The 17,445-nt window shown below is 40.3% G+C and overlaps 2 protein-coding genes across 2 annotated transcripts; both read left to right on the plus strand.

The window, feature by feature from the left end:
* The first annotated feature begins 81 nt into the window (after positions 1-81).
* Positions 82-3,051, plus strand: LOC130928172 (toll-like receptor 6). The gene is made up of 2 exons (XM_057854440.1): positions 82-196; positions 301-3,051. Exons 1-2 carry the CDS (start codon positions 183-185, stop codon positions 2,753-2,755), a joined length of 2,469 nt encoding a protein of 822 aa, XP_057710423.1. The 5' UTR covers positions 82-182; the 3' UTR covers positions 2,756-3,051.
* An 11,268-nt stretch (positions 3,052-14,319) lies between these two features.
* On the plus strand, positions 14,320-17,297 carry LOC130928171 (toll-like receptor 1). The gene is made up of 2 exons (XM_057854439.1): positions 14,320-14,438; positions 14,543-17,297. The coding sequence occupies exons 1-2, from the start codon at positions 14,425-14,427 to the stop codon at positions 16,995-16,997; spliced, it is 2,469 nt and encodes an 822-aa protein (XP_057710422.1). The 5' UTR covers positions 14,320-14,424; the 3' UTR covers positions 16,998-17,297.
* The last annotated feature ends 148 nt before the right edge of the window (positions 17,298-17,445 follow it).

Here is a 17,445-nt window from a genome sequence, read left to right on the forward strand (position 1 = left end):
AACTGTGCCAGTCAGTACATCATCCGTGACAGCAGTGAAAGACGAAAGCAGAAATGAGGAATTACCATAATCATTAGAGAGGAGGAAGAAAAAGGTTGCACTCTCAAGACAAGAGATTTATGAGGACACAGCCCACGCAATTGACACGACGTCTTGATTGATGGTCGAGCACTCTTGAAGTTATGCCTTCCCTAGGGTAAGATTTTTGATTTTTTTCCCCCCAATAATCTTCACTGATCACTTGACGAATACAATTATTCAAATTCACCTGAAAACTAATGCCTAATTTGCCTTTTTCAGGACTGGTTTGACGATCCTATTGGGTATTACCCTGTTAATGCAAAACTGGACGGCAGCAGAGATCGATGACAACCATTTGGAAATGTGCGTTACTTCGAAGAGAAGAGTCGCAGACCTCTCCTATCAAAATCTAACATCCTTTCCCTTACATCTCCCCGATAACACGGAATATTTGGACATCTCTCACAACTCCATCCAAAGTATCAACAGTGGGAATTTCACGCACCTGCCTCTGCTGTGTTTTCTGAAAGCAACTCATTGTGGGCTCAGGGATATTTCTGCTATGGTGTTTCAATACATTCCCGCACTCCAGGTTCTCAATATATCCTTCAACGATTTATCAATCATTCCTGACATTTCCCTGCCCCGACTGACAGTCTTGGATTTGTCTGACAATCTTTATGAGACCTATCAGCTGCCCGAATGTTTTCAGAACCTTACAAAGCTTCAAGTGCTGTCATTAGGAAGTAAAGCGGCCATGTCAGTTCAGTTAAATGACTTTAAACCTGTAATGAACATTTCCCTGCAACATTTGCGGTTGAGTGCAAGAGTTCCCTGGCGAATGTATGAACCGGGAGCCCTTGGAATGTTGTCCCTCCAGAAATTGTCCCTCTTTGTGAACTTCTGCGGGCGCTTCGACTTATTCGACAAAATCCTAGTGGATTTAAATGCGACACGAGCGAGTGTCTTGAAGTTGATCAGCATGTTTTCAGACAACTGCAACATCACCGGGGAACCATTCCAGAATTTTAAAGCAATGCCGCATGTGCGCAACCTCACCATAGAGAACACTTGGCTAAACACCTCATTCATACAGACATTTTTAAAAAACATGTGGCTGTCTTCTATTCAAGACCTCTCCTTTGTCAATATCACGTACAGTGAAGATACAGATGATGGGTTGCAGTTTCGCCCTCCTAATCGTAGTGAAACTGTTCGTGCTATAAGTTTTGATCGAGTTAAACATTATCAATACAAGTATCCTAAATTTAACATCAGTTTTGAGGATGTTTCAAACCTGAACTATGTTAAGTTTTCTGGGAGTGGCATGAACATTTTGCCCTGTAACATCTTATCCACCATTCCAACATTGGAGACCCTGGATGTGTCAGACAACCTCCTACAAGAGTTGGACTTCTGGTGGCCCATGTGTTCCTACACCTCAATTTTCCCAAAACTGAAGCATCTTTTGATGAGCAAGAACCGTTTCACCTTGTTGTCCTTCATCTCAAAAAGGAGTCATGAAACGAAGCATCTGGAATCCTTGGATTTGAGCTTCAACTCCATCTACCTGGACAACAGATGCACCTGGGCCAGTCACTTGATTGAACTCAATCTTGGGAATAACAACCTTGGAAACAAGGTTTTTGAGTACCTGTCGCCACATTTTGAGCGAATACTCTTAGAGAAAACGGGAATAACTGCCTTAACCCAAAAGGACCTGTCTCAGTTTCCCAAGCTGAAATACCTCGATCTTAGTTCTAACAGAATCCAGGTGCTTCCAGAGCATCTCAACGCCCCGAACCTGATCAGTCTCTACGTGGACCAGAATGCGATCATAACTCTTTCTCAGCAAGTCTTGCAGGGACTTCCTAAACTGCAGAACATCAAAGCTGGAAACAATCCCTTCAGTTGCTCCTGTGACCTACATTGGTTCATCACAGACTTAAACAAATCTTTGCTTTTGGACTGGCCCTTGGATTATTCCTGTAGCACCCCAGTGAAGTTGGCAGACCTGCCACTTTATGAGTTCAAAACCAGTGTAATCTCTTGTGAGACATGGCTCCAAACTATCGTTGCTTTCTCTGTCTTACTCTTGGTTGGAACAACTTTGGGCCTGCTTTTTTATAAATTGGATGGCGTGTGGTACACAAAGATGTTATGGGTGTGGATTCGGGTGAAAAGGAGAGGCAAGAAACGTTCGCACCTACTGAACAAAATATCATTTTCTTACCACGCATTCGTCTCATACAGTCACCAGGATTCCCACTTTGTGAGCAGTGAGCTGGCGCCCGCCTTGGAGAAAGCCGGCTTTTCGCTTTGTGTTCACGAGCGTGACTTTGTCCCCGGCGATTGGATCATCGACAACATCATCAACTGCGTGGAGTCCAGCTACAAAACACTCTTCGTCCTCTCCAAACATTTCGTGCAGAGCGAGTGGTGCAACTACGAGCTCTTCTTCGCCCAGCACAGAGCCATCAACATCCAGCAGGACTCCTTGGTGTTCATCCTGTTGGAATCCATCCCGACTGATAGCCTGCCCAAAAAGTTCTTGAGATTGAGAAGCTTGCTCCAGCAGCAGACGTACCTGGAATGGCCCAAAGATGAGCGGAAGCAGCAAGTGTTTTGGGCAAGTCTCCAATCCATGTTGCGGATGGCAGACAAATCTGTGGCTTTGAAGAAATTAGCTGTGGATATTGCAGATACAGTGGCCTTAATTTCCGACCAGCCTTGAAATGCTGCTTGGTTCAGTTTTGGATGAGCGTGACGCTCTCCAATTCTATATTTTCAGTGACTATACAATGGAACTTGACTTTTTAATTGCTCATATATAAATGGTTGGATCGCAAGAGTTTTTGCCCACCCTGTTTCTACTAAAGTTCACCTTAGACAAAGCTTTAAAGTTGTGTAAAATAAGTGCTTCTGAAATTTAGTCAACTGTTAATGGTTGTCAGACTAGGTTGAATGAAAGCAGATGTGTATCTTTTGGTAAAATGGTTCTTACTATCTTTGCTACTTATCATAATAATAAAAAAATCCTGACTAAATATTTTCACACTGTCTGCCTATTTGCCTACTCATTTTTTTCATTGCGAGTCTGTGGCAGATGAAGTCTAAAAGTATTCATTAGCATACTGCAAAATCCCAGTAATAAAAATGGATTCTTACATTTATACAGTGGGGCAAATAAGTATTTAGTCAACCACTAATTGTGCAAGTTCTCCCACTTGAAAATATTAGGGAGGCCTGTAATTGTCAACATGGGTAAACCTCAACCATGAGAGACAGAATGTGGAAAAAAACCCAGAAAATCAGATTGTTTGATTTTAAAAGAATTTATTTGCAAATCATGGTGGAAAATAAGTATTTGGTCTATACCAAAAGTTCATCTCAATACTTTTTTATGTACCCTTTGTTGGCAATAACGGAGGCCAAACGTTTTCTGTAACTCTTCACAAGATTTTCACACACTGCTGCTGGTATTTTGGCCCATTCCTCCATGCAGATCTCCTCTAGAAGAGTGATGTTTTGGGGCTGTCATTGGGCAACACGGACTTTCAACTCCCTCCTCACCCCGTGGCGTCAAAATGATAACAAGAACGGGGAGCAAAAATCCCAGAACCACATGGGGGGACCTCGTGAATGACCTACAGAGAGCTGGGACCACAGTAACAAAGGCTACTATCAGTAACACAATGCGCCGCCAGGGACTCAAATCCTGCACTGCCAGACGTGTCCCCCTGCTGAAGAAAGTACACGTTCAGGCCCGTCTGCAGTTCACTAGAGAGCATTTGGATGATCTAGAAGAGGACTGGGAGAATGTGTTATGGTCAGATGAAACCATAATAGAACCTTTTGGTAAAAACACAGGTTCTCTTGTTTGGAGGAGAAAGAATACTGAATTGCATTCGAAGAACACCATACCCACTGTGAAGCAGGGAGATTTTAAGTGAAAATCTCCAAATACATATTTTCCACCATGATTTGGAAATAAATTCTTTAAAAATCAAACAATGTGATTTTCTGGGTTTTTTTCCACATTCTGTCTCTCATGGTTGAGGTTTACCCATGATGACAATTACAGGCCTCTCTAATATTTTCAAGTGGGAGAACTTGCACAATTAGTGGTAGACTAAATGCTTATTTGCCCCACTGTACATGCATCCATCATAAATGCACAGACCAACCTGGGCTCCCTAGCAGCGTTTAAAAGAAAATATAAGGACAGTATTCTTAGTCGCTACGTGTCTGACCTCCAGAATTAAAAAAAAAAACACACAAAAAAAAAACAACAACCGCACGAGAGTTTTGTTTTGCCAGACACACAGACACCACATAGTGTTCCCATAACAAAAAATAGGAGGAATTTCAGAGGCAAAAGATGATAAGGTAGTCATAACATGCCCTAGTAATCAGCTCTGTCGCTAAGACAGAACATTCCAACTGCTGACATACGCGAATGCCAGCTTTGATTAAATCTGCAACAATTGCTCACCCTAATCAATGAGCAAACAGATGACTGACAGCTTTACCCAAGTGTTACGTCGAATCAATTACTTTTGGGAAGAAAATATATGTAAAAAAAATTTTTTTAAATACTGTACACGTACCACAATGTGAAATGCCTACTCTATCATGAAATGATGTGCGTCCTTGGTCTAATGGGGACGGGATTTAATAAGCCAAGGCTTCTCCCGTAAGCCCTTGACTTTTGTTCGGGTTAATCTGATCATCATGCTATCTTGTAACTGTCAATGATACCGATGATGATGACAATAAACAATTACAAGTAAAAATGTAATGCGGAATTTGCTCACATAAAGAATTAAGAACAAAAAATAGAATCTCCAAAACACCTATAAGACAAACTGTAAAATGTGAGTGGTTTGCCCCACTCCTGTCCATTAGCTTACTACTTAACCATGCATTGAAGGAAGTCATGTGTGGCAGAATCTTTCAACCGGCAGCGCATGCCGGCGGAGGATAGGAGAACAACTTCATTCGACACTTTTACTGATTCAAAGTCCAAAAATTTCCTGACGCTCTCTATATTTCATACAATGGATTCGTCACGAATGTTGTTTTTACTTGAAATCCAAGGTTTGTCTTTAACAACGTACTTAAATAATATTTAAATATAGTACGCAGATTGTAACTAATACAGTGGTATGAAAAAGTATCTGAACCTTTCGGAATTCCTCACATTTTTGCATAAAATCACCATCAAATGTGATCTGATCTTTGCAAAATCACACAGATGAAAAAACAGTGTCTGCTTTAACAAAACCACCCTAACATATATAGGTTTTCATATTTTAATGAAGCTAGTATGCAAACAATGACAGAAGGGGGAAAAATAAGTAAATAAACCATCACATTTACCGTATTTTTCGGACTATAAGTCGCACCTGAGTATAAGTCGCACCAGCCATAAAATGCCCAACGAAGTGGAAAAAACATACATAAGTCGCACCGGAATATAGGTCGCATTTTGGGGGAAAATTTACTTGATAAAATCCAACATATAGAACAGATATGTCATCTTGTAATGCAATTTAAAATAAAAATACAATAGAGAACCACATGCTGAATAAGTACAGTATGATAATGTTATATGATGCCTGAACAGCAAAATGCGAACGTGGCCGGTATGTGGTACTGCAACGATTAATCGATTAACTCGAGTATTCAATTAGATAAAAAGATTCGAATTAAAATTTGCTGCTTCGAGTATTCGTTTAATTACAGTGACGTTGTAATTAGGGTTGTTCCGATCCCCATCGTTTTAGTTTGAGTATCTGCCGATCCCGATATTTCCCGATCCGATTGCTTTTTTTTTTTGCTCCCGATTCAATTCCAATCATTCCCGATAATTTTTCCCGATCATATACATTTTAGCAATGCATTAAGAAAAAAATGAATAAAACTCGGACGAATATATATATATTCAACATACAGTACATGAGTACTGTATTTATTTAGTATGACAATAAATCCTCAAGATGGCATTTACATTATTAACATTCTTTCTGTGAGAGGGATCCACGGATAGAAAGACTTGTAATTCTTAAAGGATAAATGTGACTTTGTATATTGTGACTAAATATTGCCATCTAGTGTATTTGTTGAGCTTTCAGTAAATGATACTGTAGCCATTTAACTGTTCTGCCCAAATGCATGATGGGAAGTGCAACCATGACTGTGCGTAGTGGCACCAATTGATATAGCTTCTCTACGTTGGGAAGTAAAATAGGGTCTTAAGAAAAAGATCAACTACTACCTTTCTTCCCCACATTGCTTCCCACGATATTTCTAATTGTTGAGGGAGGGATTGTAAGTCTTTAGCCAATTAAAAAAAAGGCTCCAAAGACTGCTGAAATTCACTCTACTCATTTTAAGCTTCCTTGTAGCTCTATATATAGGTAAAACGGCGCCATTATAGATGGAACGCGACAATGCGTGAGTGGGCATGCGTTACTTGCGTTAAATATTTTAACGTGATTAATTAAAAAAAAAAAAAAAATTACTGCCGTTAACGCGATAAATTTGATAGCCCTACTTTAAGACAAAACTAAAGACTCTGGATGAGTGTAAGACATTTTGTCTGTAACGTTAAATACAATTAGAAAACAATTTGATTAAAATATATATATATAATTAAAAAAGGCATGTCCGATATTTTTTTGCCGATTCTGATACTTTGAAAATGACGTGCCGATCGATTGGGACATCTTTAGTAAATATTGCTTTCTTCAAAGAAAGTTTGTAGTGTTTACTGTGGAACCGCTGCTTTCATGGGGTGCAAAATTTGTCAGAGCACCGGCGCAGCGTGTCAAATATGCGCCACTCAGCTATGCACTTGGCACTCGGCACTCGGCACTTGCATTCCATGAAGCCGGAGGTCTTTAATTATATTGGTTGTGCAGCCACCTTTGCATGACATAGTTGTGTTGCAAATGTTGGACTGAGCTGACTGGTCATTATTTTTTTTGTAAAGTTAAGCCAAACTTTTGAGCGCCGCTGCATTTTGTCCATGGTTGTAATCAAGTCCATGCACAAACACACGCTTCTTGTGGCTTGTTCTTCGTGGTTTTCGGCAGCATTTTTTTTCGCTCGGCAGTCAGGGCCCCGAAACATGGAATCGAAATTTTAAAATTCGAACGGTTGCGGGAGCATTGGAGTGTTAAAACCGGTTCCCATCGATCCTCAATGCCCAACCCTAGTCTCATATGCAATCAACACGAACGTGTGCCGAGTGAACGCAGCACTCGATAAATTGCAGCCAGAAAAATTACCGCCCTCATTTTTATTTACTGTGCGATTCATGGACTTATTGCATATTGCGACAGGCTTAGTTCTTTTCAACATTCACATTCATATCACAAATAAAGGGTGAAAAAAAAGCATTTGATTCAATTGTGGAGTGGATTTACCGTAATTTCTGGACTATAAGGCGCACCCGACTATAAGCCGCCACCCACCAAATTTGACATGAAAAAGACATTTGTTCATAGATAAGCCGCACTGGACTATAAGTCGCAGCGGTGCTCAATGTAGAATGGGATCTTTACACCAAAAGATATTAACCGCTAACACTTTATTTGACAGCGGCATCATAAGTCTGTCTTAAACAAATGAACCAGTGGCTCCAAAGCTTCATTCATTCAAGAAGCATCATTTTGCCATCACTGGCCACTTGGGGGAGATAGTCAACCTCTGCTGCCACCTGCTGTCAACATTGTTGTCGTCCAACATGCCTCCTAGCATGCATTGCAGCTCTGCATATGTAAATATCAAAATTCATGTTCTGTGCTAATTATTTCTTCAGTTACTGTTCCAGTTGTTTCATTAATTGCTAGTTAACTACTTTATTTGACAGTGGCGCTATAAGACTTTCATAAAACCATCATTATTATGACATGACACTGCCATGAGCATTAATGAATGGTTATGACAGATGTCAAATTATCTCACTTTGAAAGGATGTAAAAGATCCAGGATTGACATAAATGGAGTTGATGATATAATTTGCCGGATGACACTTAATGCGACTGTCATAAGCATTCATTAATGCTCATGTTAGTGTCATGTCCTAATTATGGCGGTTTATGCCAGTCTTATGACGCCTCTGTCAGATAAAGTCCTATCTATTAACCCAAATAAATCAACGAATAAGCCGCACTGGACTATAAGCCGCAGGATTCAAAGTGAGAGAAAAAAGTAGCAGCTTACAGTCCGAAAATTAGGGTACTAAGAATCTGACATACTACTGTTTTTTTTTTTTTTACTTTGTTTTTAATGTGTTAGTTTTCGGCTTTCAAATTTGACACCTATGGGAATTTGTCTATGTGGCTTCACTTCCCCTTTCACTTTGCATATGTTATTTTCAAAAAGAGGCCACAATAGCAACATCGTGGTCCTATTAGTCCAGTCAAATTTCAGTTCATCATTTACAGTATGTTTTTCTTGCATAGTGACCCATTTTAAGACCACAAAAAAACATACTGACCTGTCTTAACAGTAGATTTACTAACTGGTCTGAGTATCCTTTACCTTCAGAGAAGCAATTTGAAATACTTATTACTGCCAAGCAATGACATTCAAACCTCAATGTCAACATGATTTAACATGCATTTTTGTGCAAAACATGATTGCTTAAACACAATCATTAGATAAGTTAGGGGGAATTTAGTGGTAGATATTATATACAACTGGCAAACAGTTCAAAAAGATGCATTATAACCAAGTGACTCCCCACCAAAAATTCAACTTAAACTAGGAGTGGGAACCTCTTTGTACCTCACGATATGATACGATTTGCGATACAAAGCTCACTATTACGATGATCTGACGATATGGCGATACAACGATTATCGATGCATTGGTCAGGAAATCATTCTAGAATATTCTACAAAGAACTAATAGACAGAAAAACAAGCTTCTGATGTGAATTGGAATGAGTTCATCAGTAGTAGACGTCCAATCCGTTTGAACTGGGAGGGTGGCAGAAACCATCCCTCCCACTTCAAACAGATTGAACGTCTATGGCCGTCAGTGGCAGCCAATGCCAGGCAATGAGGTCATTTTGGGCTATTTAAGGTAATTTACCTGTTGATTTTCAGTTACTTCCTGTTGATTTGGCGGTATTTTACGGGACTGGTGCACGATAATTATTGGTCCGATAATTATCAGTCCGATGACGTCATCCCGATAAATCCAATAACATTTATAATAGGACCGATAATATGTACTGTTCTGGCTTTATAGTTTCTAGTATGGGAAATCAGTTGATCATTTGCGGGCCATTGCTCCCACCTGCTGGTCAGAATAATTCACTGCATCTAGTTTTTGTTATAGTAGTTTGGTTCAATCACTTACACATTGCGGTGTTTAGCGGTAGCAGTGACAGTCGTGAATGCTTTCTGTTACGTTTCCACCTCGGAAATATATGTAAGTATTTTATGTTTACTATAACATATGGATGTGCAATATATGTTTACTTCTGTGGTGAAGGGTCATATGTACAGAACTTCATAAGGTGTGTTATAGATCCAGCCAATGCTTTAGTACCTCAAGCTACTGTGCTATGGTATACATTAGGGTGACCAAACGTCCTCTTTTGCCCGGACAAGTCCTACTTTCACGCAGTATCCTCGTTGTCCGGGCGGGTTTTATAAATTCATAAAAATGTCCGTTTTTTATGATTTTTTTTTACGGGACCAACTTGAAGAGAATTCCTCCGGCCGCTAGGGGGCAGCGCTTGCCTGCGTTGACGTTGCTCCTACTAGTAGGGGCGGGAGAAGGAGTAAATCTTCTTCTTCTTTTTTGTTGGCAGTTCACCCTTTGTTTCATGGGGAATTACCACCATCTACTGACGGTTTGGCGAGAGCTCAGACTACAGTAAGGAGTTCAATAAGAAATTCTAAAAGACGTGGCTCCATACACCTTTCTGTAAGTTTCTCCTGTTAATGTCTACCACGTGTCTTCTGTTGTACATAGGGTTATATGTGTACACAGAGATGCAGTATATTGTATGAGTCTTGTAATTGTTCTGCGTTAGTTAGTGGTTGAATGCTTGTATAGCTAAATAGCTGTGTTGCTTATGAGTTTTTTTTTTTTTTTTTTTTTACGATAAATACGTATATAATGGCAACTGTTGACTTCTGTCGGAGATTTGTACTGGTGTAATCTGTAAAATCCCGTTTGTTGTCGCATCTTTGCGCTGCCGATGGTAGTAAACTTTTATAGCAAAGTCTGATTTTGCCTCGGCTCCCGAATTCTCTAATAGGGTAGCAATCAGTGAGCTCAGCTGCGCTAGGCATTATGGGCAATGTAGTTTTGAATTTGAACTGCTGCGTTTGGAAACATGCTGGTTGAATCGCTTGTCAGTTTATTTCAGTTATTGTTTGCGTACAATTTAAAACATTGTATGAGAATAAAAATTGAGCGGGAATAACATTTTGTCAACGACAATTGTCGTGATCGTAATTTTAAAAAATGTTGAGTTGGCACATAGCCAACTGTGTGTGTGTATTAACTGGACTACATTTCCATGAGTCTGCATTATATTATTATTTTTTTAATCATTATTTTTTTAAATTTTATTTTATTGTTTATTTTTTAGGAAGAATAAAGCCTGTTGAGTAAAAAAAAGTGGGAGATATACGCATCTTTGAGTGATCTTCGAGTAAAATTCAAGTATCTCGAGGCCGGGCCGAGTGTCCCCTTTTTTGGAAATCAAAATATGGTCACCCTAGGATACATATAATAGTTGTGTATATAAGTTTATTGTGCAGTTTGTTGTATATTGAGTATTGAATATGTGTATTTTTCTTTTGTTCTTTCACAATATTAAGACAAGTGTCTTCCCATAAAAGCAAGGAAAGACCAAGCCTTGTGGTCTATGGAAGTGCATTCATTCTTAGCTGGCTGTCGGGCAGTGCAGAAGTGAACCGCACTGTTTTGTTCATGTAATTATGAAAAATCTGATGAGATCAAAGGCAAATCTATGTTAAATCCACTACTAGTTTTCGTTTTTTTTTTTTTTTTTTTTTTTTTTTTAAACCTACAGGTGTTCAAAAACTCAGGTTATACATTTAAAAAATTATATATTTATTATCGGTTATCGATATCGGTATCGGCTTTGAGGAGCAGGAAGTTATCGATATCGGTATCGGTTTCAAAAAATGGATCTCGTGCACCCCTATTTTACGGGTCACTTCCTGTTTATTTGAGTTACAGAACAGGAAGTGACGTGGGAATCAACCAAATGAATAGACAGTGACTCAAACTCAACAGGAAATGACCTGTAAATGCCCTGAAAATCAGACAGAATGACTGTGAATGCTCTGGTTTCGAATGAACAAATGTTCTCAGTCTAAACGGATTCGGCGTCGTGCACCGTCAATGCAGCCTAAAGCCTTAGTTATACTCCCGCGTTGCGGTGACGGCGCAGCGACTACGGCGTCATTCGATAGTCCTGCGGTGAGGGAACGCGTTGCTCTGTAATTCACCGCCAAGCCACTATAGGGATGTGGCGTTATGTTTGTACGGTTTTTGTGGCATGCTTGTTTACTTCCGCTAGTCGGAGAAAAAATAAACAATGCAAGATGGAACTCTTGAAAGTAAATATTCTGCTCATCAACACTGAATAAATATTGAACATACAAATGTTGAGGGGCAGGCGACGCAGAAGACGGTTTCGAGGCGGTCTGGCCGACTTTTGATGCTGCACAGAGAGTGTTAGACTCGGGTGGAGAGAGCTAGCTGTGGCGGCTAGCTTCAAACTGGCGTCGAGCACTGAGTTCAAGGTCTGCAAAGCCCTCCAGCCCGATTTGTTTGCCGTGTCCTACAACCAGCCAGTGGGAAGCCATAGCAGATTTCTGGCGTCTATGGAACTTCCCAAACTGCGTTGGGAGCCTTGATTTTAACGTTATCATAAAAAGCACCGAGGCACTCTCAATCAGTGATGATGTATCGTGTGTGTGAACTGTCTGTTATTGAAAATTAAAGAACAAAACAACTCTTTTGACACCAAATCTGTGCTTTATTCTTCATATACTTGAAGTGTGACACGTAAATAAGTCACAGACTCACAGCAAACATGTACACAGTAAATGATGAAGTGCACCAACCAAAAATACGACATAAAGTGATAAAAAGTTGGCAGTTTTTGGCCGACTGGGTCACCGCTTCGTGTGGCCACTCGACTCTGAACACCCACGTCTCAGTGGTTCTTCCATTTTTTTTTTTTTTTTTTTTTTCAATCGCCGACCTTGCCATTTGGCAATCACAATAATGTCTTGACGAGACTTGCTCGTCGATGATACTCCCGTCGGCTTGGTCCATTTTTGCGTGTAGAAAATAATGTTTGATTCTATTCTACAATGGCGGTGTTTTCGTGGTAAACCGGAAACAACAGTCTGAGCGGACCAATCACAGTCCGTTTTCGCCACGTCATACACGTCTAGGTGACGTGAAGGTTAGAAAATTCGAGAGGCGTGCGTCAGGCTACGGCGTAGGGTCGTAACTCGATTCTTCCTTGAGTATAACTCGGCCTTTAGAGGTAATTGAGACACTATTATGGTGAAAGATTTTGGTAGCAACTTGTTGGTTCCTTTTTATTTTTTTGTTCAGACATTGCCACCTTTTTAAAACAACTTCATTTGCACGTTCCGAGGTCCAAACTCAAACAGTGGGGGGGACAGATCTTTTGTGGTTGCTGCACCCAGGTTATGGAATACCGTAATTTCCCGAATATAAGGTGCACCTGTGTATAATGCGCACCCCAAATTTACTTGATAAATCTAGGGGAAATTATTGTACCCGTTTATAACACGCACCCTAATTTTAGCACCAATAAATACAAGAATACAAGAAAACAGCTTGTGTACAGATACACAAATGTCATTTTACTGACTGGTGAAACACAGCACAAGCATAGCACATTGGCAGTTCAAAACATTACCATAAACTGACAATATTTACAGTAATAATATGATTTGACCACTTCTCCAACTTACCAGAATCTAGGAGAAAACAAAACAGATGTGACTTTTCTTTTAAATGGTAAATGAGGCTATTGTATAACCTGCTCGTTTCATCATGATGAATAAATGTTTCTTCCATGGATTGATACGGTAAAATGAAAGTGAGAACGTTTAAGTCGGAAATCCGTGAGAGCTCATCGCTGTCCACACGACAGTAACAATAGGAACTATTGTTATTTGGGTTTGAGTTTCCCGAGGGACCGATATAGTTGACGGACACAGGAAGTTTGTGTGCTAACGTTTGTTATGGTCCGAGTTGCGGAGCTGCAATAAACGTTGACTCAAATGAGTTCAAGAAAATTCTGTGCTTTATGAAGCGTGAAAAAAGCAGAATTTAACACAGACGAAATCATTCGGTCGATTAGAGTGACGTATTACTGAAACAAAATGGTGACGTCACGTACCGTAATGGTCGGCAACGGGTCGTCGCATACGTTTCTTCAACACAACGTGGCCGTGTCAATAAAAAAAATCGGTTATACATATAAATATAATATACATATATTTCTGTCTCCATCCATGTACCCGTTTATAATGCGCACCATGATTTTACAAGTTGATTTTGGGGAAAAAAAGGGCGCGTCATATTCGGGAGATTACGGTAGTCTTCCCCCTGAAATCCGCACCACTACGAATTTGGGCCTTTTTAAATCTCGTTTAAAGACACACCTTTTTAGACTCGCCTTTCCCCCAGATTAGTTTGGCCTGGTTTTATTTCTTAAGGGTTTTTAATGTTTCCGGATTTTATCTGTTTTATTGTTTTATTTGCTGTCTGACTTTTATCGTTTTTTTTTTTTTTCTCTTAATGTCATTGTATAATACTTTCCTGCCTTTTATTTACTATGAGCCATGTTTGTCTTTGTTGTAAAGCACTTTGGGGACCTGTCCGGTTTTGTAAAGGGCTATGTAAATAAATTTGATTGATAAAACGATATCTGGATTCTTGGCAGGAGCATATCGATAACCTTTTTGTGATACAAAGTATCACGATTTATCACACAATGTTTTGTCACACCCCTAACTTAAACATCATTTTTTTGAAAAAAAAAAAAAAAAAAAGATGCTGGACAAGCTCCGAATCGGTCATTTCAAATGGTAAATATAACCATTCTGACTCGCGTGCCATCACTGAGCTGGAACTGAACCCACCCTGCCTTGCCCAGAAATTACGCAACTGTGCCAGACAGTAGATCATCCGTGACAGCAGTTAAACACAAAAGCAGAAATGAGGAATTACTATAATCATTAGAGAGGAGGAAGAAAAAGGTTGCACTCTCAAGACAAGAGATTTATTAGGACACAGCCCACGCAATTGACACGACGTCTTGATTGATGGTCGAGCACTCTTGAAGTGATGCCTTCCCTAGGGTAAGATTTTTGATTTTTTTCCCCCCAATAATATTTACTGATCACTTGACGAATACAATTATTCAAATTGACCTTAAACCTAATGCCTAATTTGCCTTTTTCAGGACTGGTTTGATGATCCTGTTGGGTATTACCCTGTTAATGCAAAAGTGGACGGCAGCAGAGATCGATGACAACCATTTGGAAATGTGCGTTACATCGAGGAGAAGAGTCGCAGACCTCTCCAATCAAAATCTAACATCCTTTCCCTTACATCTCCCCGATAAAACGGAATATTTGGACATCTCTCACAACTCCATTCCAAGTATCACTGCCCTGAATTTTCCCCAACTGCCTGTGCTGTGTTTTCTGAAAGCAACTCATTGTGGGCTCAGGGATATTTCTGCTATGGTGTTTCAATACATTCCCGCACTCCAGGTTCTCAATATATCCTTCAATGATTTATCAATCATTCCTGACATTTCCCTGCCTCGACTGACAGTCTTGGATTTGTCTGACAATCTTTATGAGACCTATCAGTTGCCCGAATGTTTTCAGAACCTTACAAAGCTTCAAGTGCTGTCATTAGGAAGTAAAGTGGCCTTGTCAGTTCAGTTAAATGACTTTAAACCAGTAGTGAATATTTCCCTGCAACATTTGCAGTTGAGTGCAAGAGTTCCCTGGCAAATGTATGAACCGGGAGCCCTTGGGATTCTGTCCCTCCAGAAATTGTCCCTCTTTGTGAACTTCTGCGGGCGCTTCGACATATTCGACAAAATCCTAGTGGATTTAAATGCGACACGAGCGAGTGTCTTGAAGTTGATCAGCATGTTTTCAGACAACTGCAGCATCACCGGGGAACCATTCCACAATTTTAAAGCAATGCCGCATGTGCGCAACCTCACCATAGAGAACACTTGGCTAAACACCTCATTCATAGAGACATTTTTAAAAAACATGTGGCTGTCTTCTATTCAAGACCTCTCCTTTGTCAATATCACGTACAATGAAGATACAGAGGATGGGTTTCAGTTTCGCGCTCCTAATCGTAGTGAAACTGTTCGTGCTATAACTTTTGATCGAGTTAAACATTATCAATACAAGTATCCTAAATTTAACGTCAGTTTTGAGGATGTTTCAAACCTGAACTATGTTAAGTTTTCTGGGAGTGGCATGAACATTTTGCCTTGTAACATCTTATCCACCATTCCAACATTGGAGACCCTGGATGTGTCAGACAACCTCCTACAAGATTTGGGCTTCTGGTGGCCCATGTGTTCATACACCTCAATTTTCCCAAAACTGAAGCATCTTTTGATGAGCAAGAACCGTTTCCACTTGTTGTCCTTCATCTCAAAAAGGACTCATGAAATGAAGCATCTGGAATCCTTGGATTTGAGCTTCAACTCCATCTACCTGGACAACCGATGCAACTGGCCCAGTCACTTGATTGAACTCAATCTTGGGAACAATAACCTTGGAAACGAGGTTTTTGAGTACCTGTCGCCACATTTTGAGCGAATTCTCTTAGAGAAAACGGGAATAACTGCCTTAACCCAAAAGGAACTGTCTCAGTTTCCCAAGCTGAAATACCTCGATCTTAGTTCTAACAGCATCCAGGCGCTTCCAGAGCATCTCAACGCCCCGAACCTGATCAGTCTCTACGTGGACCAGAATGCGATCACAACTCTTTCTCAGCAAGTCTTGCAGGGACTTCCTAAACTTCAGAACATCAAAGCTGGAAACAATCCCTTCAGTTGCTCCTGTGACCTACATTGGTTCATCACAGAGTTAAACAAATCTTTGCTTTTGGACTGGCCCTTGGATTATTCCTGTAGCACCCCAGTAAAGTTGGCAGACCTGCCACTGTCTGAGTTCAAAACCAGTGCAATCTCATGTGAGACCTGGCTCCAAACTTTCGTTGCTTTCTCTGTCTTACTCTTAGTTGGAACAACTTCGGGCCTGCTTTTTTATAAATTGGATGGCGTGTGGTACACAAAGATGTTATGGGTGTGGATTCGGGTGAAAAGGAGAGGCAAGAAACGCTCGCACCTACTAAAGAAAGTATCATTTTCTTACCACGCATTCGTCTCATACAGTCATCAGGATTCCCACTTTGTGAGCAGTGAGCTGGCGCCCGCCTTGGAGAAAGCCGGCTTTTCGCTTTGTGTTCACGAGCGTGACTTTGTCCCCGGCGATTGGATCATCGACAACATCATCAACTGCGTGGAGTCCAGCTACAAAACACTCTTCATCCTCTCCAAACATTTCGTGCAGAGCGAGTGGTGCAACTACGAGCTCTTCTTCGCCCAGCACAGAGCCATCAACATCCAGCAGGACTCTTTGGTGTTCATCCTGTTGGAACCCATCCCGACTGATAGCCTGCCCAAAAAGTTCTTGAGATTGAGAAGCTTACTCCAGCAGCAGACGTACCTGGAATGGCCCAAAGATGAGCGGAAGCAGCAAGTGTTTTGGGCAAGTCTCCAATCCATGTTGCGGATGGCGGACAAATCTGTGGCTTTGAAGAAATTAGCTGTGGATATTGCAGATACAGTGGCCTCAATTTCCAACCAGCCTTGAAATGCTGCTTGGTTCAGTTTTGGATGAGCATGACACTCTCCAATTCTATATTTTCAGTGACTATACAATGGAACTTGACTTTTTAATTGCTTATATATAAATGGTTGGATCTCAAGAGTTTTTGCCCACCCTGTTTCTACTAAAGTTCACCTTAGACAAAGCTTTAAAGTTGTGTAAAATAAGTGCTTCTGAAATTTAGTCAACTGTTAATGGTTGTCAGACTAGGTTGAATGAAAGCAGATGTGTATCTTTTGGTAAAATGGTTCTTACTATCTTTGCTACTAATCATAATAATAAAAAAATCCTGACTAAATATTTTCACACTGTCTGCCTATTTGCCTACTCATTGTTTTCATTGCGAGTCTGTGGCAGATGAAGTCTAAAAGTATTCATTAGCATACTGCAAAATCCCAGTAATAAAAATGGATTCTTACATTTATACGGTGGG

This window comes from Corythoichthys intestinalis, chromosome 13 (assembly GCF_030265065.1).
Source record: "Corythoichthys intestinalis isolate RoL2023-P3 chromosome 13, ASM3026506v1, whole genome shotgun sequence".
Lineage (NCBI taxonomy): Eukaryota > Metazoa > Chordata > Actinopteri > Syngnathiformes > Syngnathidae > Corythoichthys > Corythoichthys intestinalis.